Raw genomic sequence first — 24912 nt, 5'->3', positions numbered from 1 at the left:
ATCTTAGTGTGACATTGTGGGTCCTTAGCTTAGATCAGATGCACTGATCCCAGTACAGTTGATTGCTGTCTCCCCTGCTGTCCCTGGCACTTAAAATGTGTTGCATCTCTAACAGAAAAGTATAAAATTGAAATTATATAACATATTTTTAAAGCATTGGCATGTGTTGTCCAGAGAGGTTTTTGAAGTTGTTAAGAACAAATTGCAAGTTTGTTGGGGTAGGGCACATAGGAACTAGATCAGTGTTTCTCCCAGACCTGTATTATATGAAAAAGTAAGAACAGCTGTAGTAGCTCAGACCAAGACTCCCATCTATCCAAAACCTCCTTGAGTGAGGGCTTGGAGACAGAGTACCTGGATAATGTGCTTGTTGATATGCACAGACCATGAAGAAGTTCGACCGCCCAGTTGTGTGAAAACCATGCACTTCAGCATTTTCTCTTTCCCTGCCATCAGCTGTTGCAGCCCCAGCAGCCTGGACTGGTAGTTCAGAGAGCCATGGCTATCAGCATCAGCACCCATGGGTGCACCTTTAAGTAAGCCAAGCCAGCCAGTGCTGTCCGGGAGGCAGGCAGCCACTGTGCCTACAGTTGTAGTATGGACCTTGCCGGTTTGAGATGAAGGAGATGCTGGGATGTGCTACCAATGAGACCGGCTCGAGTGAGGCTCCAAAGAAAAGCGAATATAACAACAGGGTCCCTCACCTCCTGTGAAAACTTTCAGCATTGATATAGGGAAAATAAAAGCCACAAGCTGCAGGGACTGGAAGAAAAGACAAGTAATCAGTTGACTGGAACAGTAGCTTGACCAGATCAGAGAATCTATTTGGTGCTAAATGCTTCTGAATTAGCTGGGGAACACATGGCCAGTTGGAATTCTGTGAGAGTTTAGAAACTAGATGTTGCTTGAGTTAGAGAAGTGAGAATTAAATGGAGATGCTTTCTTTTTTCAAAACAGATTAAAAGTACACAAAGTAGCTGAAAATTAGTTTCTCCCTCCATTGAAGCAGAAAAGATTTGTTAGATGAAATTGTGGCTTTCTTGTTAGTCAAGGGACAAACTTTTACCCACACTGTATAAAACTTAGACACAGGCTGTGGAATCATCTACACAGTCAGTTCAGATGGACTCCATCCCTTCAGAGTGCTTTTCTGTGTCTCATGTCCACGCATGGCACACTGCAGACTGTAGTACAAGTCAGGGCCTGAGAGCAAAAATGCTTTAAAATAACGTGCCACTCCTCTCTCCGGAGCATAGGGTGATGCCAGTCAGATTTGCACAGGCAGCAGTTGGAAGCATTTGACAGTAACGCGATTTAATCCTAGCTGAATCTTTGATCTGCACTGTTTTGACAAACTATTTTTAATAAGTACTTGTTATTTTTAAACACTCTGTTTAGATTTTATCTCTTTGAATTTAAGAAGACATGAGGAAGTTACTGTCAGCAGTATACTGTGAAGATAGATATGGGAGGGGAAATTAATTGTTATTACTACGTTATTGCCTGCCACCCAAATAGATTTTTATATGCTAAGCTATAAGTTTTGGTCATACGTCTTATGACTATACAACAGGACAGCATTGCTCCATTGATATTTAAATTAAACAAGGAAATAGAAATCCAGGCATACCTATGATATATGTACATCATGAAACATAAACATGACAATAATGTTTGGCCACTGGATGCCACTGTTGTCTCAGATAGGTAAACTGAAAAAAATGTGTATTGTACTTTCTCAATACTAATTTTTAAATGATTACTAAGATGTCTCATTTATGATGTTTATGACTTCTTCAGGCACTGCACAATCCTTTGAGAAGGAGAAGTTAATGTAAGGTGATACGTCAAAAAATGAAGCTATCATTTTTATCATATCTCTTAGTAGGCCCAGAAGGTTCCAAACTCTAATCAGCCTACAGAAGTTTCAGTACTTTGACCATTTCTGTTTGTATGAAATACTACTACCAATGCTCCCTCCTCCACCCAATAGGCACCCATTTTTAAATGAGGAATTTGCTGTTCTGAATCCTAATTTATCTATTGTGCAGCTCTGAGTTAATTGTCTGTTCAGATATTCCTGTTCCTCAAAAATTTCCTGCTGGCTCTTTTTAGGCCTCCTCAGTATGTCAAAATATTTAATTATCCAGATCCCCTCCCAATCAATCAAAGTAAATATCTCCCTTCAGTGCTCTGAATTGCTTTACAGGACCATCTTCCTATCTCCTTTATAAAGAACGTGTTCACCTAAATGAGGTGCTTTCAATTCTCACTGGGCCATCTACTTTATGCCATACAGTTGATGGTTTAAGTATGACAGATGACCAATTTGTTAAGGAGACTCTTTTGATCCTCTTTAAATTAGAATTTAAAGATCCATCTTCCTCTAGTGGCATATTGCTTGCTGTACTAATCCCTGAATGGGGATGAGCAGGTGAAACTAAGGAAAACAATGAAGGTTATTTACTTATAGTAGGAAGCAAAGTCTGTGCATTTTCTATTCTTCTTTGAAATCTTTATGAAATACTGAGTCCAAAAAGGTGGCAGTAGATAGAACTGAGGCAGCAACAGGCATCATGTCTCCTCCTATTGCCTTGACTTCATGAATGTAAAGGACAAACAGATAGATTAATTCTTCAGTAGGTCCTGCTATTAGAAAATGTTATCGCCTGAACTATATCACATGAATGGCATATAGCAGGAATATCAAAATATAAAGAAGCTCCTAGATTTTACACATTCCTAGCACAGCACCATATCTTGGGTGTGCTTGATCTCCATCATATGCAGCTGATTAGGTAAATGACCAGCTGCATCATGCATCCAGAATCATAGAGTTGGAGGGAGGCACAGAGCAAATATATGGCTTTCAGCAAGGCCCCACATTTAAACGAGCACTGTGGAAAGGTGTAGGTTCCTCAGTGCCATCTTGCACTGTCACAAGATACAGTGTTGGGAAAGAGGAGTGCAAAGCACAGATGCTCACCTTTTGACTAAAAAGAATAAATGAAAATGTGGAGGTATGTTTATACCACTTAGTCTTTTCAGGTCACCAGTATTTATTTGGAATGTACTTTATTCCTAGAAGTTGTAAAGGCAAAAGAACTTAAAAATGTGGAAAGAGTTTTGTGTGAGAGATACTGACTTATCTCCCTAACACCAACATTAAAGATCTAAATTTATTAGAAGCTGTCATTCATATTATGGCAATTAAAATAGCCATATTTTGCTGCTTTGTGTCAGAAGGCTATTACAGATATCTCGGTTGTGTTATTTGGCACTGGCACACAGTTAGAGCTCTTTTTAAGAGTTAATTGTTTCTTTCACAATAATATGTAATAAAGCTTAAGTTTTCACTTATAGGTAAATTTACAAAATATGTTCTGCCCTCTCTCAGTCATAGATAGATGAATGAACCAGATTAAAAGATAATATAAAGAAGTGATGCTTTGTTTTGTTTTGTTTTTTCTTTCAAACTAATACTCACAGTGCTTTACCCTTGTCCGCTGTTCTTAGGAGAAGGAATTTCAACTCTTCAAATTAGTTCCTAATGTAGATATTTAAATTTTATATTTCATAGCGGTTTTTCCATATCTGGAACAAATGTCTAGGGAAGCAGAAATGTCCTTTAAAAATCTGCTGTAGGAATGATGTTTGGCAGTGGGGCTTCAATGGCAAGCTGATGCTTTCACTCAGAAATCAGAAGCAGTTCTGGACCACAAAAGAAATGGAAGAAACCTTAGGTTAAACTTTAAAGTTTACATTAGATAGCCAAGAACAGAGGAAAAGAATAAGGAACGTATGAAAGAGGTAGAGCAATGAGGAGATACTATTATGACTTGTCAAGTACTTTGAAAAGTAACAGTCTACAGCCTTCAAAGTGTCCGTCCGCATTGACCACACTTCAAGCAAATGGTTAAAAATGACTTTCATATCAGGTATGGGGTTCCATATGTCATAGCATATCCCAGTGAGAACACTGAAATGTAAAGCTGCAAGTCTTGTATTTTCCTCTGTTCTGAGTGCTCACCAATATCCCCAGTCTCCAGAATGAAGGAGAAAATTACCTAAATCCCAAGAAAGATGGAAAAAAATCAAATCTGTAGAAGAATAGACTGAACAAGGATCCAACAGAGTACAGCTGAGAATGGGGATTGGCAGAGAGCAGGGATGGGTAAGGGAAAATATGACTGGTTATTGATTCAAGGAAGGGATATGTTTTTACATCCCGATGAGATTATTTGAAATACGGTACAGTTTCTTCGCACATAGGATTTATCAAGTTAAAATCAAGTTAATCTGAACAAATGCATTTTTACTGAGTACGTCAATTAAGACACATAGAATTCACTATAGTTTTACATTTCTTGTATAGTTTACAGAAGTGACAGTCCTCATACATAGAAATGGGTTTTCAGATTAATGGATCAAATATGCAAGTAAATGCTGTTCTCCATTCATATATCTCATATGAGGTAATTATTAGTTTTCTATGAAATAGTTTATAAGCTGTATTTAATACTAATAACTTTTTATCCTTTAGGAGGCTTACCGGGAGGAGCAACTTATTTACAGACTAATGAGACAATCTCAGCAGGAGCGGAGAATTGCTGTTCAACTCATGCATGTTCGACATGAAAAAGAGGTGTTACGGCAAAACAGAATTTTCAGAGAAAAACAATATGAAGAAAGAAGACTGAAAGAGTTCCAGGAAGCTCTTGACAGAGAAGCGGTAAAACATTATTTACTCCCTGAGTTGAGGACTGTTGCAGTACCTACCTGTTATAAAATGCTCTGTGGAATTTATATTGTCAATTGTTAAAACATAGGTTTTTTCCTAGGGACAGAGTGATCTAACAATGAACATATTGCTTTTAACTGTAAGGTTCAAAGTTACAGCTAAGTTAATAAATGATGAAACTGAGCAGCTTAACATCTAATTTTGATCTTTTCTTCCAAATTAATTTAACTTTTTGTGGAAACGTTTCTGTATGCTGAGATTAAAAGGCAAAGTCCTCCTGAGAAAAAATGTCAGGAGAAAATGACAGAATACCTAATCTTAAGAATCATGTCTTTCATTTCCTTTAGATGTAACCTGTTAATATCCATTCTTGACAAATTCTGGTCATAAGGAGTTTCACTCCTGAGTGCTAATTTCTACCTAGGAGCTACGGAGGCTGATTAATAAACTGAAAGAATTCATAATCCTGTGGCAAACTGCCAAGTTCTATACCCACAACAGGCTATACTGCTACGGTGGCTGTCTTTGCTCCTGCCAGATAAAATTAACAGCTCCACATCCTTCAGCCCAGCTGGAGTTCTATGTAATCAGCAGCTATAGCTATTGGTTACAACATATCTTCCAAATATGCTTTCTGGCCAAAAGGAGCACGGCATGACAGATAACTATCTTCCATGCCCAGAAGTCTTTCTCAAAGATCAGATGGCATCAGTCATCTTAAATTATTTGCAGATCAGAATCTGACATGTTAAATTGCTTGTCACGTACTCTAAATGAGGATCCTGTCATAGATATCAATAGAGCCAAGTCTTTACCCAATGCATCCGTATGGCTGTTCCTCAGGAATAGTAAACAGGATCATTTCATGTTTCTCTGTCCTCCAACCACTGAATACATTCTTAATCTGTTTGCCATGAAAGAAGTAATATATTTCTCCTTTATTTCTTTATATAATACCAGTTAGAAAAGAAACTGGAACTTACAGAATGAATAGAAATGTTTAGATTTCTCTGTGTGTTAATCTGTCTGCTGGTTATCTAACTCTGGTGAGATGAAATGTATAACTGTTTTCACTTCTTGACTTAAATGAGCAAATTCATTTTCTTGTCCTGGATTGTACATTTCTACACTTTCATTTTCTTTGCAATCTCAAGTTTACTCTTTGAAAAAATTCTAGGCTCTTGCCAAACAAGAAAAGATTGATTATGAGGAGCAAATTATCCAAGAAAGAGAACGTCATGAGAAAATTGCTGCTGGAAGAGCTCAGGCTCGTTATAAAAAGCATTATTCTATCTGTTGGGAAGTGATCGACCAAATTGTTGATTTGTCAACAAAAGTAGGAGAATATCGAATGCTGACCAACAAGTAAGTTTGGTAGATGTTAGGCGAAACTAAGAGGCAAAGAGAAAGAAAAAATTTAGAAGTACCTGAAAGAGAAAACGTTGATGTAGAAAACATTTCATTAGGTATTGAAATGTTTTGGATTCTTACTGCTGTCTCATCCTTCATTTGCCTCCTTTATCTCCTTTTTCTCCTTATCTGTCAAAAAACTTTTGAGAAATTATTATAATAATGAGTAAATATACAGTTATTACACCAACCATGTTTGCATGTATTTTCACAAATATCTCTTATAATCAGTATCCCCTCTCGTGCAAATTTTGAACCCAATTTTAACCTAATATGAGCAATAGATACCAGTTTCATACATGCCCAGTTTTGTTCGCATAGGTGGTCAGGCAGAGTTTCTCTGTTAATACCTCCAGTGAAGGAAAATTATGCACATGATTTCATTCCTTAAAAGACATCAAAGAATTCACATGGGAAAAAGCCTTCACATAAACTGCTGTCAGTGGAAAAGATTTATTATTCAGACTATTTTAAGTACCAGTAACATCTCATGTGGATTCTCAGATATCTTACAGGAAAACTTCAATTACTTAGTGTGGAAAAATCATGATATTGCATACCTATGAGGACTCACTGATATGTAATACCATGAACCAAGGCTACTGCCTTAGTATAATTTCTTGATAACTCAGCTAACTTGAGTCTTTAGGAAACCAAGTTTCACTGGTTCTGCTACTTGTGGAACTACTGACTTCCTTTTATGTGAAGAAATTGCTTAGCATAAAAGCTGAAAACTGAGTGGTGCTCATCTCATTCTAGGCTGCTCCACAAGCTGAATGTTTCTGCTGTGTAATATACGCAGCCTGAAAGGATTTCCTAGGAGAGCCCAGACAGGTTAATATATCTTAAGGGTAGCAACTCTGCCTAAAATCCCCAGAGTACAACATGCTGTGATTCCTTCCTCAGACATGCCCCATTGCATCAGAATTTCTGGTCTGAAACGGGCAGCAACCTCTATGCACCTGTGCTGCAGGAGCATTTCCACAACCACAGAGTGGGGCTTTTGGGGTCTCCGTTGCTGCTGTTCTTTCATAAAGTATTCAATGATTAGACTATGGGGTCTTTGTTACCTTTTATTGTAATTGTATGTTAAAAGAATAAAGTTTTAAATTACATAAATTTAGACCTAGTAGCTACCTGATAAAATAGGCTAGACGCTGTTTAGTGGTGATTTCCTTGTTTAACACAGACATGGTTCCAGTATAAGCTAGTGTCACATTTGCTTGCACTGAGTGGTGCGTGATTTATATGCGTGTTTCAAAGATATTTCAAACATTTGTATCAAGATTGTATCAGCATTCACTGCTACTGCAGGTATGCTTTGTCAGTTTTTCCATGCATTTCATTGTGTGAGATGCATACAATGTGTATTTCATATTTTTCAAAACAGCACATGTAGAGCTGATTTCAAGCATAACACTCAACTATCTACGATCATTACTTGAAGAAAGAAAACCCAAATTGATGTAACCTTAAAAAATAGTAGAACTCTTCTCAGTTGTGAACATTTGTCAAATTTAAGCTGCTTGTATTTATCTGGTTTATTTAGCAGCCATAGAATTCTAAGATGTGACATGTCAGTGTCCTGTTTGCCTTTAGCAATAAAAATAATTTAGTTACTGTATGTAGTTTATCGTGTTTCATATGAATACTTTTTCTTTCTAAAAGAAAAAAATGAGCTGAATTATTCATAAAACTGTGAATTAATTTTAGCTTCTAGGAAAAAACTGTACACATTTTTAGTGAGGGAGGCCTTTCCCCACAAAAGAGAATATTTTGGAGCAGGGAAAGATAACTATAGCAAAACTGTTAATGCACAGCTCTGCCAACCAGATGCTGTATGATGACAGATTTGTGAAGATACTGATGCTTACAAGTCTCTACTGCTGCCGTATAAGAAGTCAAGGACACTGACTACCACCGTTTCCCCTCTAAAAAGCTATAATCATTATGGAAAGCATGATAAAATATATTTAGTTTATCATATGCTTATTTCAGGGCTATAACTGTTGTAAATTCAGGTCCAGTATTCTCAGATACTAACTTATTTAATTTTGTTTTCAAACTCATTGTTTGTTTTTTCTTCTGCAGCAAAATTCCTTTCAAACTGATGTGTGATTGGAAAGAATTTTTTTTAAACGGAAAACCAATATATGAACAAGCTTCAATTCAGCCTATGCCAAATGAACCAAGCCCAGAACAACTTGTAGAGCTGGATAAAATGAATCTGTTAGATGAGAAAGATTATGGTGAATACAAGGTACATCACATTGACATAACATAATGGAAGAAAATACATCTTCATTTTTCATAGTCGTAAACATTTTGTTGTGATGTTACAATACATTTTGTTCTTTTAATAGTTTATGATACCAGGATTTGACATACATTTTCATGTCAGTACATGAGGTTCTATATGAAATACATATGGTTATATTTTCTGTCAGCAGCATTGCAGAGTCTGTGCAATTTTGAAACACGTTTTTAATTTCATGTTTGTATATAAGACTGACTATATTTCTCTCCTGAGTTCGTAGGACTAGCATGTAAATTGCAATGCAAATATTTTTAGATGACTGGAATTTTAAAGTGTAGTTAGTGCTATCACATTTGTAAGTGTAGCAGGAAGTAGCCAGTAAAGGAAAGTAAAAATGAATACGCTATGTATGTGTTACAAATCTGATATTTTTCTTGATTTTCAGCAATTTTGAATTAAAGCTTTCTAATAGAATCTGTCGATTTGGATTATACATTTGTTTTAAGATTATAATACTTTTTGAAAGTTAAGAATGGCTGATATTTTTGTTAACCTTTTGTTAGAATCCAAGTAACTTATTTTCAGTGTGCCTTAATAGTTTTCTGCAACTTTACAATATATTATGTAGTTTTACAAGTGAAAATTGAAGGATGGATGTTCCCTTGTTAGAATAAAAAAATATTCTATATTTTCCAAATTACAGCATTACTGATGGTTTTCTTTGAAAAAAATGTCTATTATGTTTTCAGTGTTTCAGATAATCTGTTTAACTATACTATGGCAAAATCATTGCAAATAATCTGTCTGTCTTTGACTTGTTTGGGAAATGATGACCACAATATATGTGCTTTTACCCACATCCTGAGCCAATTGGTACATTTTCTTTTGCAGTGAGTATAAACTTTTGTTAGGAGTTTCTGTGGTGAATGCCTGACAGCTCAATTGACTTTGGTTTCAGTCTTAACATTTGTTTTTCTCAATAAAGTTAATTACAAGATCTTTATTCAGACCGTATCAACTCATATGATGAATTTCCAGATCACTCTCTTTAGATGAACAAAAGCAAATATGAAAGACAGACAGGGAGAAAACAGTCACTGTGGAACACTAGTGAAAAAATCAAGTTTTTCAGTAATATGATTGTTTATATTATAAAGTCTGCATAGTCTTCTCTAGATGTAAAAGGGCACTAAAGGTGCCAAGCGTTTAACTTATGACACCTTTAAAGCCTCTCTTCCAGTACCAATCTGTGTCAAATGCACAGTCATATAATTAATTTTTTCCAGATGATGTTAGTTTTATCCCTTTCTTAATCAGTATTCATCAAAAGCTGATATGACGTGCAAAACTGTTGACACCAATTTATACCTATGCCACCTGAAAAGCTAAGTGAACAGCTAATGCTTTTAAAGTGTTGCTTCTATATGTAGGTGTACTGGCTGGGCATTCTGATAAAGTTCATGCTGATGTTCTTAACCCTGGAAAACAGAGTTCAGAGCACGCAATTTGGCATCTCTCAAGAACGCTAAGCTTACATGAAGAATACTGACTAAAGGAAACGTATTTAATAAAATACAAGAACAAAATGAAGTGCTATCAGTCTATTGCACATTCCACATTAGACTGAGCATGGAAATATTTGGAAACTACCACATCATCATGTGGTAGCTGTGGCTAATCACTTAATGAATTAATGAAATCACCCAGAGCAAGCATAGCAATAGGCAGTGCACAAAATATGAAGTAATTTCCAGTTGAGATTCGGTGTTGACCAGGAGTTGTATAACTCTAGCCTGGATATCTGAAAACTTGTTTCTGACAGATGAGGTAGCTCAAGAGAGATATAGTAAGCTTCTGATTTAAAAGACCAGAAATTTGAAAGGTGAGTACTCGGAGTGGAGAACCCATCCCGTTTGTAATTCACTTTTACTGCGTTTCTAATAGAATTCAAAACAGCTGGTCTCATATGTTTCTCATATGTCTCTTCTCATATGTTTAAAGAAGGAGGTTTAAATAGGACAAAGATTTAGTTTTTTTAAGTGTATCTTTTCCATTACATATTAAGAAGTACTTCTCTCAGATATATTAGACAGAGGATACTGTGCAGATTGTTTAGTTTATATTGATTAAAGATAGGTAACATTTTCATTTATAGTGGTCATAAGTTACATAGTGTTACTCTGACTAATGCACATATATTCAAAGTAAAGACTGATCACATTCTGTTAGTGGAATGTATGCTATGGCAATATGTCATTTATAATAATGTCAGAAAAAAATTGTATATTCTACCTGGAGTGTAAACTTAAAACATTGTCTTTCAGTCGTACTTAGAAAGGAACTGGATGCTGCTGCTGATAGTAATGAAGTATCTAATTTATAAAATCATAAAAAATATTAGGTTGAAAGGGACAGGAAGGTCACTTAGTTCAGCTTCTTTGCTCAACCTCTTTGCTCAAAGCAGAGATAACTTTGGAGTTGGATCAAGTTGTTCAGAGCCTTGTCTAGTAACTTTTGAATATTTCCAAGGATGGAGACTCCACAGCCTCTCAAGGCAACCTGTTCTCGTGCGTAACCACCCTCATTGTGCACTTTTTTTCCCTCAGATCTAGTTGGAGTTTCCCTTGCTGAAACATTTTAACTTTGCTTCTCATCCCTTCATTGTGCACCTCCAAATGAGGTGACAAGCCAGAGTCTAATCAGGGATATTACTAGCCCATGTGTCTTTCAAACAGCTGTTTACTAGCCTGCCATCAAACAGTGAATAAAACAAAGCTAGTATTATTCTGGCTTACTAAAATATCCTCTTTTAGTTTCTCATAGAAGCAACTGCGCATATACTTTTCCACGCTTTACTGCTATTATGAGATACATTACTGGTATCAGGTAGATTATAGCAGCAAAACCACAATTTTCTGTTTATTTATTCTGACTACATCCTTCTATTCTCGTCTTTCACCTAATGCAATCGTCAGTAAGAGTAATTTTACTAGCAAAACCTCATTAGGTTGTATTCTGGTAACTCACACCACTGAGCAATTTGTGTTGATCTCAGTGTAGATATACATGAGGTTTCCAGACAGAATTTCCCTCCCATGAAAACTCCTGAAATTATATATTTTTTTGGTTATTAAGTGCATATTAAAAAGACATATTTATCTGAAATCTTTATTCACAAAACTTTTAGAAATTTATATGTGATACTAGGAATTAATGTTGTCCAGTTCTTAGAACAGTGGATGTTGGGATAGTGTACTTCTATTCAAAAAATTTGCTCTGATTTGTTCTGTGGTATTGGTGAAATGACTTTTTGTGTTTATGGAATTAAAAAAAGATGCAAGAGTACTTGTCTCCTTCAGGTAGGTATTAGTGAATATTAATTAATGTTTAATGAATATGACATTACTATAGCATTTAACAAAGCTTTGGTATAAAAATATTTTATTATTTTGTTTTAATCAAATTTGGTTGTTGGATATATGTTTATAAATAATTAAATATATCTAAATAGATGAAAGACAAGGCATACTGACAAATTATTTGGTAATTTGTCATTTATACAGAGCATGACAGGGGAATGGTGTCCACCTGAAGAGAATGGTGAAAACAAACCTCCTCTTAATAATAACGTACTGGGTCATGTGCTTCGTAGATTGATGGAGATTTTCTATCCTCCAAAACCTAAACCTTCACCACCTGTGTTTCCTCCATGTCCTGTCAAGGGATGTATTTTGGGAAAACTTTTTAGTGGAAAAACTACCTGTGTAAAGTTTCTTGAAAAAGGTAGAGAATTTTTTTTCCCTAAAATTCTTAAAAATTATTAAAGTTTATTTGCTTTTAAAACCTACATTTACAATGCAAATCACTGCATTACTAATCCTGGAACCTCAGATGCATCAGTATTTTGCAGGGGCTGGTTGCAAGATGTTTTGTTCAGTATCTTCCAAAACAAAAATCAAAAATACCTGAAAGTGATTGTAGTGATAATTCATTGTGCTACCTTGCTTTATTTCTTCTGCATTCCCTGAAAATTTAAGAAATGCTTCTGCCAGACTTCTCTGAGGATATTTGTGGTAGAAAAGACTAGCAAGGTAGCTGTGTGATTATGGATGTATATTGTGCAATGGTTACAGAGAAGAAACAGTGGAAACAATTTATATCAAAATCCCAAACAAAAGGAACTTTGTAATTATGCTATCTTCCCGTCGTTAATTTAGTTGCAGTAATAATGTCACTATATGTTTGCTCTGCTTAAACTTTACAGTTCTCTGATTTTATATTTTTGTGTATTAGTTTGCAATATTCAGGTATTATCTGTTGATATTCTGGTTCAGGAAGCCATCCAAGCTTTTCTTAACTATGAAATGAAAAGTGAAAACAACTTTACTCTACAGGAAGCAGAGTGTTCTGGGAAACAAAATAAGGTAAGCATATTGTTTCCATTTCTTATTCTTTGAGTGAAGTTTTGAAGTAGAAGACTTCAAGGCTCAGCTTGGATTGACAGTTTGTTTGTTTGTTTTTCCTATAACGTGTAGTTTCCTTTCTAATCCATTTCTTTTCTTAATTTATACAAGGTCCAGAGGAACTTCTCATCAATATCATCACAGCAAGTTCTAAAAAGACTCCAAACAACATCCGTTAATGGAACCGAAGGTAGATACGTATTTTTTTCTAATTGGATTTAAATGGCAGTTTCCCTTTCTCTTGTACGTTTGAGATAGTATCCATGATGTCTGAGATTTTACAGTAGTTTCCATTGTGAATTTCCTCTTTCTATACGTTCCTAGTGTCTGGGAGCAGCAAGAGCTGGCTGTTCCACAAAGGAAGGTAGGCTGGAAGGCAAGGTTGATAGAAAGGCAGACAGGAGCACTAACCTTACCAGCAAAGAATAAAGAGGTTGAGTCAAAAAGTCAGGCATAGAATTAGTTCTGGAGACAGTGATCAGGGTGAGCTGTAGTCCAATGATCACCCAACAAGTCTGCTGATGAAACAAGTTGTTAAGCCTGGAAGCCAAGTCTGGAGGAAGTTTGAATCCGGGTCAGAATCAAAAAGGTAGGAGACAGGGTGCAGTCATGACTGCTACACAGTTATGATGTACCACAGGCAGGGCCCAAGAAGAGAGCTTCAGCTTAAAAGCAGCTTGCAAAGGAAGGAGGGGCAGGCCCTCACTTTTGTGCAACAGCTCTTATCAACAAAGGAGCTGGCATTGGGCTCAGACAAATAAACACAGAATCACAGAGTCATTGAGGATGGAAAGCACCTCTGGAGATCATGGAGCCCAACCCTCTTGCACAAAGCAGAGCCAGCTAGAGGAGGTTGCTTAGAATGTTATTGTCAGGTTTTGAATATTTCCGAGGATGCAGACTCCACAACCTCCCTGGGCAACCTGTTCTAATGTACGATCACCACCCTTAGAGTAAAAAAAGTTCCATGTTTAAATGGAATTTCCTGGATTTCAGCTTGTGCCCATTGCCTCTTGACGTTTCACTGGGCACCACTGAGAAAAGTCTGGCTCCATCTTCTTTACTTCTTCCCTTCGAGTATTCATACACAATGATAAGATCCCCCCAGGCCTTCTCTTCTACAGGCTAAGCAATTCTAGCTCTCTCAGCCTCTCCTCCTATACCAGGTGCTCCAAGCCCTTAGTCATCCTTTGCAGGACCTGTTCCAGTATGTCAGTGTCTTTCTCATGCTGGGGAGACAAGAACTGGACACAGCACTTCTGATGTCATCTCACTGAGTAGAAGGGAATTACCACCTCATCCACCTGATATTGAGGCTCTTCTTAGCACAGCCCAGGATGCTGTTGGCCTTCTTTGCCACAAGGGTGCATTGCTACCCAAGTTCAACTTGTTGTCCACCAAAACTTCCAGGTCCTTTTCTGCAAAGCTGCTTTCCAGTCTGTACTGGTGCATGGAGTTATTCCTCCCAAGGTGCAGGACTTTGCATTTCACTTTGCTGAATTTCGTGAGATTCCTGTTGGCCCTCTTCTCCAGCCTGCCAAGGTTCCTCCAAATGGTAGCACAACCATTTGCTATACCAATTACTCCAGTCCTCCCCATTTTGTATCATCTGCAAACTTACTTGAGGGTGCACTCTGTTGCATCGTCCAGGTCGTAGATCAAGATATTAAACAGTACTGGTCCCAGGATTGCCCGCCAGGGTGCACCACTGGACACTGGCCCTCAGCTGCACTTCATGCTGCTAATCACAACCCTCTGAGCTGAGCAGTTCAGTTAGTTTTCATTCCACCTCGTTGTCTACTTACCTAGTCCGTACTTCATTGGTTTGTCTATGAGGATGCTGTGGGAGGCAGTGTGAAAAGTCAAGGCAAACAGCATCCGCTACTCTCCCATCATCCACTGAACCAGTCATCTCACTGTAGAAGGCTGTCAGGTTGGTGAGGCATGATTTCCCCTATGTGAATCCATGGTGACTACTCCCTATCCTTAATAATCCTGGAAGCCATTTCCAGATATTTTTGCTCCATCACCTTCCCAAGGATTGAGGTGAGGCTGACCAGCCGATACTTTCCTGGATCCTCCTCCTTGCCCTTCCTGAAGAAGTTTACTTTCTTTTCATCCTCAGGGAACCCCCACAGATCACCATGACCTTTCAAAGATAATCAAGAGTGGCCTTGCAATAACATCAGCCAGCTCCTTCAGCTTTTGTGGGTGCATACGGGCTGGGCAGACTGCCTGGGGAACAGCAGTGCTGAAAAGGACCTGGGGATCTTGATGGAGAGCAAACTGAACATGAGCTAGCAGGGTACTCTGGGAGCAAAGAAGACTCAAGGCATCTTGGACCATATTAACTGGAATATAACTAGTAGATTGAGGGAAAGGATTACATCCAGCACTCAACACTCATTACATTGCATCTAGAATATAGTGTACAGTTTTGAGCTTCCCAATACAAGAAAGATATTGACAAACTGAAGTTTCAGTAGAAGCCCACCAAGATGGTCAGGTGCTAGAGCACTTGCCAGGAGACAAGAGGTGAGGCTGAGAGAACTGGGCTTGTTTAGCCTGGAGAGAACAGGCTTCAGGGGGACCTAACAACACTACTGCTTCAAGTTAATACAAGAAGGTTATCAAGAACACAAAGCCAGGCTCTTTACAACAGCACATGGCAGGGGAATGAAAGGTGACAGTCATAAATTGAAAAAGGAGAGGTTCTGACCGGATAAGAGGAGAAGCTTTTTCCCCATGAGACCAGTCAAGCACTGGAACAGGTTGCCCAGAAATGCTGTGCATTCTCCATCCTTGGAGGTTTTCAAAATCACACTGGGTAAACAGCCTGAGCAGCCTGGTCTGACCTCCTAGCTGGTGCTGCTTTGCACAGGAGGTTGGACTACAGACCTTCCAACCCAGCTCCACTCCAGTCTGAATTATTCAATAATCCTATGATTCTAATGAATATAGCTTTCTATTCTAATTTGTTCAGAGAAAAATAATAAGGCATGTACTTCTATTATGTCTCTGTATTAATTAGTGTTACAGTAATAAAAATGTAAAACATTATAATATACCTATTTTAGATAATGGTTCTGTCAAAAAGGATCTATCTGGTCAAGAAATTATATCAGACAATTGTCAGGATGACCAATCCAAGGTATGTAATCTGATTTTTAACTTCTACTGTATAAATATGCATAAGTTAAAATCATCTCATTAAACTATAGAACAAGGATACCCTTTTATCATTCTGATTTTATTTACTGACCTTACTACAAGCATTTTCTGTATGAAAATGCTATTATTATAAAAAGCTTCTTTATAAAAAGCTGTTGTGTATGTTGGTTAGTTATAGGTAAACATCTGGTTAAAACTCACATTTATATAAGATCTGCTACTTTCTGTGTTGTTTCTGAGTTAACAAACACATATTTATAATCCTGTTGGTGCTAAACTGCTCTTTCATTCCCATGACAAGGTTTCTTTTCTTTGCATTCAAAAGTGCTTAATTCTACACAGGATCTTGCACTTTATTGATCTTAACTGAAAAATACCTCAAAACCTAGGAAACTACACGATTCTGGTAACATTGATTAAGTTAAATGCTGCCGTAGAACACTTTAATTTTGAATCTTTTCTTAAGCTAGCACACAGCAAAAAGTCAGTTGTGATACAGCAATGAAAATTAGAATGAGCTTAGAACCAGGTGACTTAATTTTTATTTCTTGGCCTTCCTACCCTTTGTTTCTCAAACTCATTTCTGTCTACCATTTTTGTGGGTGTAATAATGTTCAGTTTGAGGCTTCAATTAAATTAGGCCTTCTTTACATCAGCTGAAACTATTGCTCCTTAATATGCAATGCAATAAACATTTATATGTAAATAAATAAATGAATATAAAGTAGAATTATATCTTTTTAACAGTGAGTGCCGTGAACATCCTGAGCATTAGTCTTTCACGTTCTTTTTTTTACACTCTTCCACAGCTATCTGTACGTGCCCAGCTTGGCGCTGCATCACAGAAATTGTTGAAGAAAGGAAAAAGTATTCCTGATGAATTGCTAATTGCCATCCTGTTGGAAGCCATTAAGTATGAAATTGTGTAGCTTTGTTTCTCGGTAATTTAGAATGTCATTATCCAATCTGTAGTTCCAAATTTAGCTATTTCTCTTTATTGATTTCTTTTATTGGAACACTGGGGTATTCTACTGGGAAAGTGAGCTAATCAGCAAAATTGGTTAATACTCATTTTAAAGCAGTAGAGTCTAGCCCTAAATTATACAAACATTATTGTACAACACTGATGGTAAATATAAAGCACACATGACTAGCACATAGTCATTAAGTATAACTGATGTCTTTGTTTTGCCATACTTTCATTAGTAGAAAGCTATTCAGCATGTGCTAATATTTTTCCTCTAAATTTTATGTGAGATACGTAATCCAAACATCTGTACTTTGGCAGTTAGGTTATTTGTTTTTGCCTATTCCTGCATGACAGAAAATTGTCTCAACTGCTGTGATGGGCAATTAGTACTTAAGTTCCCAAATGAATATAACTAAAGTTATACTTTTCCCATTAGTACTTTAAGGTTATGAAGCAGATTTTACTTCAGTGCAAATGTTAGCAGAGGAAAATAGTGAAGTTCATCTATGATCATGGTTTGTAGAGATTGTTTTTGAAAACAGCAAGACAGCAAAAATTGTTCCATGTTGTTCACTTGTAGTTATGTTTCATGTTATCTTCTCATTTGAAATCTGTTGCTTTGCAGTTTTAGTTTTAATGATATCTATCATATTCGTTCTTTGACAGGATATTTAATATACCAAATTCAGAAGGAAAGACTGCTTGGGCAAGTTCTTCTTTAGGTGTTCTTATTATTATGCTGTGATTTCACTGTATAATTCTGGCTCTTCATTTACATTTAGCCAAACACCGCCAGAGAAGGGCTGGATTGTGGATGGATTCCCAATGACAATAAATCAGGCAAAGCTACTTGAAAAAGCCTTTTCAGGGAGTGATCCAGACAAAGCAGACATAAAAGATGAGAACTGTGGAATACTCTCATTGGTTACAGATCCCAGAGACCCTAACAAGCCATCAGTCCCCTCACCTGCCTTTGATTTTTGTATATTATTGGATATATCGGATACCACAGTACTGAAACGCATGGCTAATTTGAAATGTGAGTTTCTGACTGCCTTTAAAGAACTTAACTGACAAGCAGGTTGTGGTAAAAGGGGAAAGTTAACATTATTATTATAATATTAAAATGACTAAATCTCTCAAAGTTTTTTGTGAGTACTTTGCAACATAGTAGCAAGTTACATGTTTTCACTGAAAATATGGAAAGCATATAATAATACATGCAATATTATATATATTATGCATATTATATCCACAATATGTCATATATTGTATATTATACATTATATATAACAATATATAATGTATATATTATGCAATGTATATATTATATAGTACTCTATCTATAATAGAGTATAATAGATAGAGTATGGTATACTGTATTATATAAATATATATATATTATATATTAATATAATGTGACATAAAAATATATATAATAAACTTGAAATTCTTGCTAATATAAAGAGCTTATGTTGCCAAAACACTTTGAAAGTGTGATAATACATGATATAATCATAGGGATCCAAAGAGAATATATTTCATAAAATGTAATGTGGCGACAGAAAGAGTCGAAAGAACAAAAAAAAAAATCAGAAATATACAAAATTGGGCTAATTCTAGCCGATTTAAGGTTTTTAAAAAAATCTAGAGAAGACTCAGAGAGAGAGGATAGCCAGTCTTCAGATGCAATGGAATATCTGCCCATTGTTGAAGGGAAAAGGAGTAAAGAGCTTGAGTTTCTTCAAGAAAAACTAGATTAGACTGGGAAAACCTCTTCTAATTGTAATAATAGATAAGCTTGAAATAGTCTACCCAGGTGAGCATCTCATCTCTGCCTCTGGAAAATTCTAAGATTGCAAAGCATCCATCAGGAATGTTAGTGCTATAATTGGTTCTGCCAAAGGATGTTTAACCAGGGGATGAGGCAAGACAGTTTCTTCAGGTTCTTCCCAGCTTTGTTTTATATTTCAATGATTTTCTCTGACTCTTCTTTTTGTGGGAAGCTTGGCATCCAATTTTTAGGTGAAGAAATGTAAGATGAAGGAAGGCTGAAATGTTTCTTTTAATTATTTTATCTAAGGCCTATAGTTAAGACTGCATAGTTACCTTTTTCAACATATGCTCACATATACTGTTTCACACAGCAGATAAATCAAAGTCAGCTCAAATTGAACAGGAGGACAGCAATCAAACTTCAAATGCCAGAATCCAAGAAGAGAAGATTGGTTCAGTCAGGGACCAAATGCTACATAGGTATGTTATATGAAGCACGATAAAGTTGCTTCAGCCAAATGTTTAGGCCTATAATTAATCTGAACCTCACATGTGACCTGTGACCTGCCTACTGTTAAGAATGTATTTAAGAGTTTCTCTGACATGGAACTTAAAGAGGTATTTTGATGCTTGGCACAATGTAAACAATCCTTCAAGATAGAACTTTATTTATAGATTATTTATTTGCTGATATATTATTTAAGACTATCATTATTTATTATTATTGAGTTAGTTGTCATAAAAGAAAATAATAGGTTTAACTTGTCACAAGGGAAACTAAGATACACTAGCATAGACTTAGAAGTCTACTTCTAAAAATAGGATTTGGGAAATTTTCCTATGTTAAAAATGAAAAGGTTGATGTGCATGGAGTACTCTGGAAAAAGAAGGTTGGCTGGATTTGTTTTAATATTAGGTTAGATGTTGTGTTCTTACTTTTTTATTGGTTTGGAAAAATGTTTTATTTTCCTGCAGTTATTTCAGTAGCTAGATTTTAAAGTTCTACATTGATATAATTTTTGTAGAATTTCAGGCTTTCTAGACACATGGCCAAAATTAGAGAAATGGTTTTCAATCCATCAGAATATTCTAGTGAAAGTCAATGCAGAAATAGAAGAAAGTCTTCTGTGTAAAACAGTAAAGGAAATCCTTATGGAAGAAATGGCCAAAAGACAGAATAGAAGTAAGTTTTTCAGTTCCTACTTTTTACACTTAGTTAGAAAATTGTTTGTTGTTTATAATTAATGCTAATAATTAATATATAAAACTGCATGAAAACACTGGCCATTTTTACTGGCCCTGAGAGATTTTGCAGATTTGTGAGTCAGTGATATAGTTTTCATTCATTTTGCAAATGTTTATGTATATAAACACAATTATTTTCCACATGCAAAATATTGTCATGTAATTTTGTTTGAATATTTTCTTGGCAAAGACCAGAATACCTTTTCAGAGGCAAATACATTTCCTCTGATAAGTATACTTTTATCATTTTTGACGATGGAAAATTATTTTTAATGGTATAGATGGTAAGATTTTGATTTGGATCAATTAAAAAGTAATGCTTTATATATTAATATGTGAAATTAATATTTTCTGATTTTATTTCACTATTATACATGTAATTAATTATGTATAAGCCATATATATTAGATATAAATTCTTTGAAATTCAGTGGTGTAAAGTTGGAGAAATGTAATGGTGTTACTCCTTTTTCAAACTGCTACAATTTAACATTAAAGAGCACATTTCTCCAGTTTGTCAAATGCAAATGGGCACATTAATTTTATAGTCAGTTTCATTCCAATAAATTTAAATACATTAAAAAAGTACAAAGTAAATATTTGTTATTTTTACAGATATTGTATAATTTACTTCCACTGTTGGTTTGGAAGCTATAGTATGATTCATCTATTAACTTTACTAAATTCTATGTGATTTTTTTGAAATTATTTTGAAGAGAAAGAACTAGAAAAAATAGAATCTAAAAAGAAAAAGTAATTTTCTAAACCTTTACCACAAGTTAAAATTGTGGCGATTGTAAAAAAACAAACAAACGAAGAAATGGAATCACTCCCCCAAGAAAGAAGACTATCCCCACAAAATCTGAAATATTCCGAGGTTGGTCAGTCAGAGTGGTGTTATTTGTGGGAACACTTTTCTTCATGTTTTGCAATAAAGCATTAGAAATAATAATTACAGTAGATGAAATACAAAACGATGATCTTGAAGAAAAAAGAGAGCCTATTTGTTACTGGATAACTGCCCTGGAACGCTAAATTTTTCTATTACCTTTTTACCTTTTCAAAGGAAATGGACCAGTTTCACATAATATCAAAGATTTTGAGAAGAAATTTTAAAATATTTAAAAGAAAGAGTCAACTGGACATATTTATAATCTCTGAAGTAAAGGATTATTAAATCCAGACCTTTTTCTCTGGTTTAAATTTTACAACTAGCATCTTTACCACATGGGACAGCACAGTAACAGTGTAAGAAAGACCAACCTGCCATTATCAACATATACTAGTTTATCACCAGCAGCTTAAAAACATGGATAACTCAGTGTTACTGATATCTGTTTTGCTGTGTCAATATTGCATTTTTCCTCTTAATGACCCAAAAGGGCAGAATCATCCAAAAATAAAAAGGGAAAAATGATTAGGTGTCCTATGGAAAAGGTGCATCGAATAAACCATGTTAACTAAACATTTGAATCGCCAGGTTTTATGTTGGCGATTGTTCAAAGAAACTCTTGATGTATCGTCCTCTTAAAAAAAACACAGTCAGTATTAATTAATTGGAAATGTTTTCTTAACTGTAAAAATTTAGACTACTATTCCTGCAAAAGGCTGCCATTTTATCAAAATTTCTTTGAAGTATCACATCTGGCAGATAATTGGATGGAGTGTTTTTGGAAGAACTACCTGACTGGAATAGTTTTTTTTATGTGCTTGATATAATTCATGGCCCCATGGGAATCAGTGGCAAAATTCCTACTGATGCAAATGAAGTCCATATTTTCTGGTTAGATTTCAGATATGTTGGCGAAGTACTGTAAGGACTACTTGCTCTCTGTGGAAAAACAATCTCTCTGGTCAATTAATAATGCCTAGTTTCATATTTGTATTGATAGATTCCATGCTGTCCTTCACTTCTAGGTTAATATGAGCAAAACAGAGGTATAAGAGTATATATTAATGTCAGAAATCAATAGGATTCTGGGATTGATATGGCAAAAGGAAATACAGAGATTAGTTCACAAAATATTTAGCAGAAGTACCCTTAGGATATTTTATTTGGCCAATAGTTTATGTTCTTTTTATTACCCTACATCAGGACTATGATATGCAGTTGTTGTATTGAAGCACTCAGCAAGACAAGGTTTTTCAGATGTAGGTCTGTCAGAGTTAAAAGCAAGTAAACCAAAACATAGCTTTACTTTAAATATTAAACTTCTTTTGACAAAAAGATTAAAACTTAAAACAGTGATTTGATGCAAGGCTATTTATCTTTTTTGAATATATTTAAATTCACACCAAAACTGGCTAGAATTCACGAGCATGCTTCTAAGCAGTTATTTAACTTCATGTTTAACCTGAAAGTCTAGTTGTTGTAGGGTCCTTTTATAGTCACTGAAGAGACATTAATATCTTTCCAGAAGTCAGTTCAGATTCTAAGGCTGAATCACGCTCTGGAGCGGCTAACTACATTCAGTATTATTTTGGTATACTTTAGGTTCCTCTTTAACTGAGTTTAGGACAGATTCTTCTCCCAAAGTAGTATGGATGCAGGTTGCACATAATTGTTCTCGTACGGCTTAAAGTGGAAACAGACCAGAGACAGATGCATGCAGTTTGAACATGTTCACAGAAGCAATTTGACCACCATGTCTTTTACATTTAGGGCTGAAAAGTAGACTTATTTCATTTGACTCAGTTTAGATGCTTCAGGGAAGGCTTCACCTTAATATCTCTTCTTGCTGACAGTTTGCTTGATAGATTTTTCAGAGGTTTCGGCCTACCACGGTTAGTTTTTTTGCTTGCTTCTCTGCAAAATGATCTTTTCTCTCTCATTTTCTTTTTGATTAGTTTTTCCTTGCCCTCCTTCCTTTTATCCTATGCATCATATTTTATACATCTCAACTTCTACTCAGAGTAAGGTTTATTTTCCATTTTAGGCCAGATCTAGGTCAATTTATCTGATTGTTTCTTCAGTATTTGATTTTCTTGATGCACTCTTTTCCAACCGTTGGTGCATGGAAATTGTCTGTGCTCATATCTGATCTTTAATTAAGCAGGGAGTCCCTGAAATTATGATAGTTGTAATGAATATCAGAATTATATCAGTACCATTGACCTTGATTTGCCTGGTAAATAATCTGCTTCATATTTATACATAACCATTCATTGTCTTCCTGCTTCTCTTATAGTGATGGCTTTAGAAAAATAACAAACTGCAAAATACAAGCTTAAGTGAGAAGTGATTTTATAACTGTAGCATCACTGATTTGATCAGTATATTTTTTAATGAACAATACACATATAATGAAATGTTGAATCTGTTCGGTTATTTTGAGCTTGTCAGAGGAGCATAGATGTATACTTCTGTTTTTTTACATTTAAAATACATTTGAAGGTACTAATTATACATACATATACAAGGCTCTGCTGAAGAAAAATCACCGGGAAAAATGCCTTCACAGGCTACATCTGAAGATCTACCTCCTCCTATTTCTGCGAGACCACCGCTAATTAAACCAGGATCAGATGAGTGGGAGTATGTAGATGAACCACTTCCCAAGGTACATTCATTCATGATTAGAAATTAGAGTATGAATTTTTCTCAATATTTTATAACATATTCTACCTAAACTTTTTGTGTCATTACAAAATATTTTCTTCAATATTTCCAATAAATAAAAGTTGAAAGAGACACTAGTACTGTATTACAAATATCCAAAAATACAAATAGCAGCTGCTACTAGAATGTTATGCCTCAGACAAGCAAACTCTGTTTAAAATGCTCGCCTTTGGTTTTGGGTAAATTCCTCACCATGATGGTGAAGAATAGTATGTGGATACCAAAATAATAAGACTTTTTAATATTATGAAATATAAACCTAGATTTACTAGGACATAAGCCCATTTACCCTGTTTCCTGTCTCTGACAATGGCCAGTTGTGGATACTTGGGGAAAGAATGTAAGAACAGGGTAAGTGTACATTGGTTTTTGTCCTAGGTTACTCTTCTCTAATATGCTTTCCACAGGACACGTCTCTAGGTTCCAGTAATCTAATCTGAAGTTTAGGTGTTTCCTCAGATGATTTTATATCTGCGTCTTTGTGTTTAGTAGCTCTGCATACACTTTTCTTCCGTGATTTTATCTAGTTGTTTTTTTGAAGGAATTTACATTTTGGTCTCCATGATATGTCCTGTATAATTATACCCTTTCTGAAAAATTACTTTTCTTTCTTTGCTTTAAACTTGTTGTCTGATAGGGTCATTGGATCACTCTAGTTTTTGTATTGTGAGATACAATGAATAGTAATTCTTTATTCACTCTCTGAAGGTACTTAAGATGTTACAGACATTTATCACATCTCCCTTCTTCATGCCCTCTTAGTGTTGCTTTTCCAATCCAGTCATAATCTGGTAAACTGTCCTCATGTGGAAGCAGCTAAATACATTGGATCATGATTGTTGCCTTCTGTCTGTATGTTCTAGTTCTACTATAAATTTTTTGAGATGGGGAGCTGGGACTGCATGCAGTATTTGAGAGTGGATTTGAAGAGAGCACAATGGTGTTTTGGTTTTTGTTCTGTAATTCCATTCCTAACATTTACCAATTTTGCCTTTATGAGTGCAGTTAGCTTGCATGTTCTGTAAGTTCTGAGTAGCTGAAGCTCATAACTCAGTATGTTGGGTTCCCTCTGGCCATAGGCTTTCTTTTGCATTTCATGACATTCAGTCAGTCACTTTTGCAACACTCAACAGTCAGCTTTTATTTTTACCATCTTGAACAATTTTGTACCACCAAACTTTGTTACCTAAATACTCATCCTTCTTCACTTCATTTATATTAAAAAATATAGATATCAACAGAATTCCACTGGGACTTCCCA

At 35.6% G+C, this 24912-nt stretch overlaps 1 protein-coding gene across 1 annotated transcript in view; it reads left to right on the top strand.

Annotated features, from left to right (window-relative positions):
* LOC138064262 (sperm flagellar protein 2-like) overlaps positions 1 to 24912 on the top strand; it is a 61809-nt gene that overhangs the window by 11084 nt on the left and 25813 nt on the right. Inside the window, exons 8-19 of the mRNA XM_068925981.1 lie at positions 4544 to 4732; positions 5919 to 6106; positions 8243 to 8411; positions 11972 to 12191; positions 12702 to 12832; positions 12983 to 13061; positions 15949 to 16022; positions 16852 to 16955; positions 17795 to 18051; positions 19160 to 19268; positions 19814 to 19971; positions 23453 to 23592. Coding sequence (XP_068782082.1) covers positions 4544 to 4732; positions 5919 to 6106; positions 8243 to 8411; positions 11972 to 12191; positions 12702 to 12832; positions 12983 to 13061; positions 15949 to 16022; positions 16852 to 16955; positions 17795 to 18051; positions 19160 to 19268; positions 19814 to 19971; positions 23453 to 23592 — 1818 coding nt within the window. The remainder of the gene's footprint in view (positions 1 to 4543; positions 4733 to 5918; positions 6107 to 8242; positions 8412 to 11971; positions 12192 to 12701; positions 12833 to 12982; positions 13062 to 15948; positions 16023 to 16851; positions 16956 to 17794; positions 18052 to 19159; positions 19269 to 19813; positions 19972 to 23452; positions 23593 to 24912) is intronic.

Source organism: Struthio camelus, chromosome W (genome assembly GCF_040807025.1).
Source record: "Struthio camelus isolate bStrCam1 chromosome W, bStrCam1.hap1, whole genome shotgun sequence".
In the NCBI taxonomy this organism is placed as follows: Eukaryota; Metazoa; Chordata; class Aves; order Struthioniformes; family Struthionidae; genus Struthio; species Struthio camelus.
This window is presented reverse-complemented; position numbering and strand designations above follow the sequence as displayed.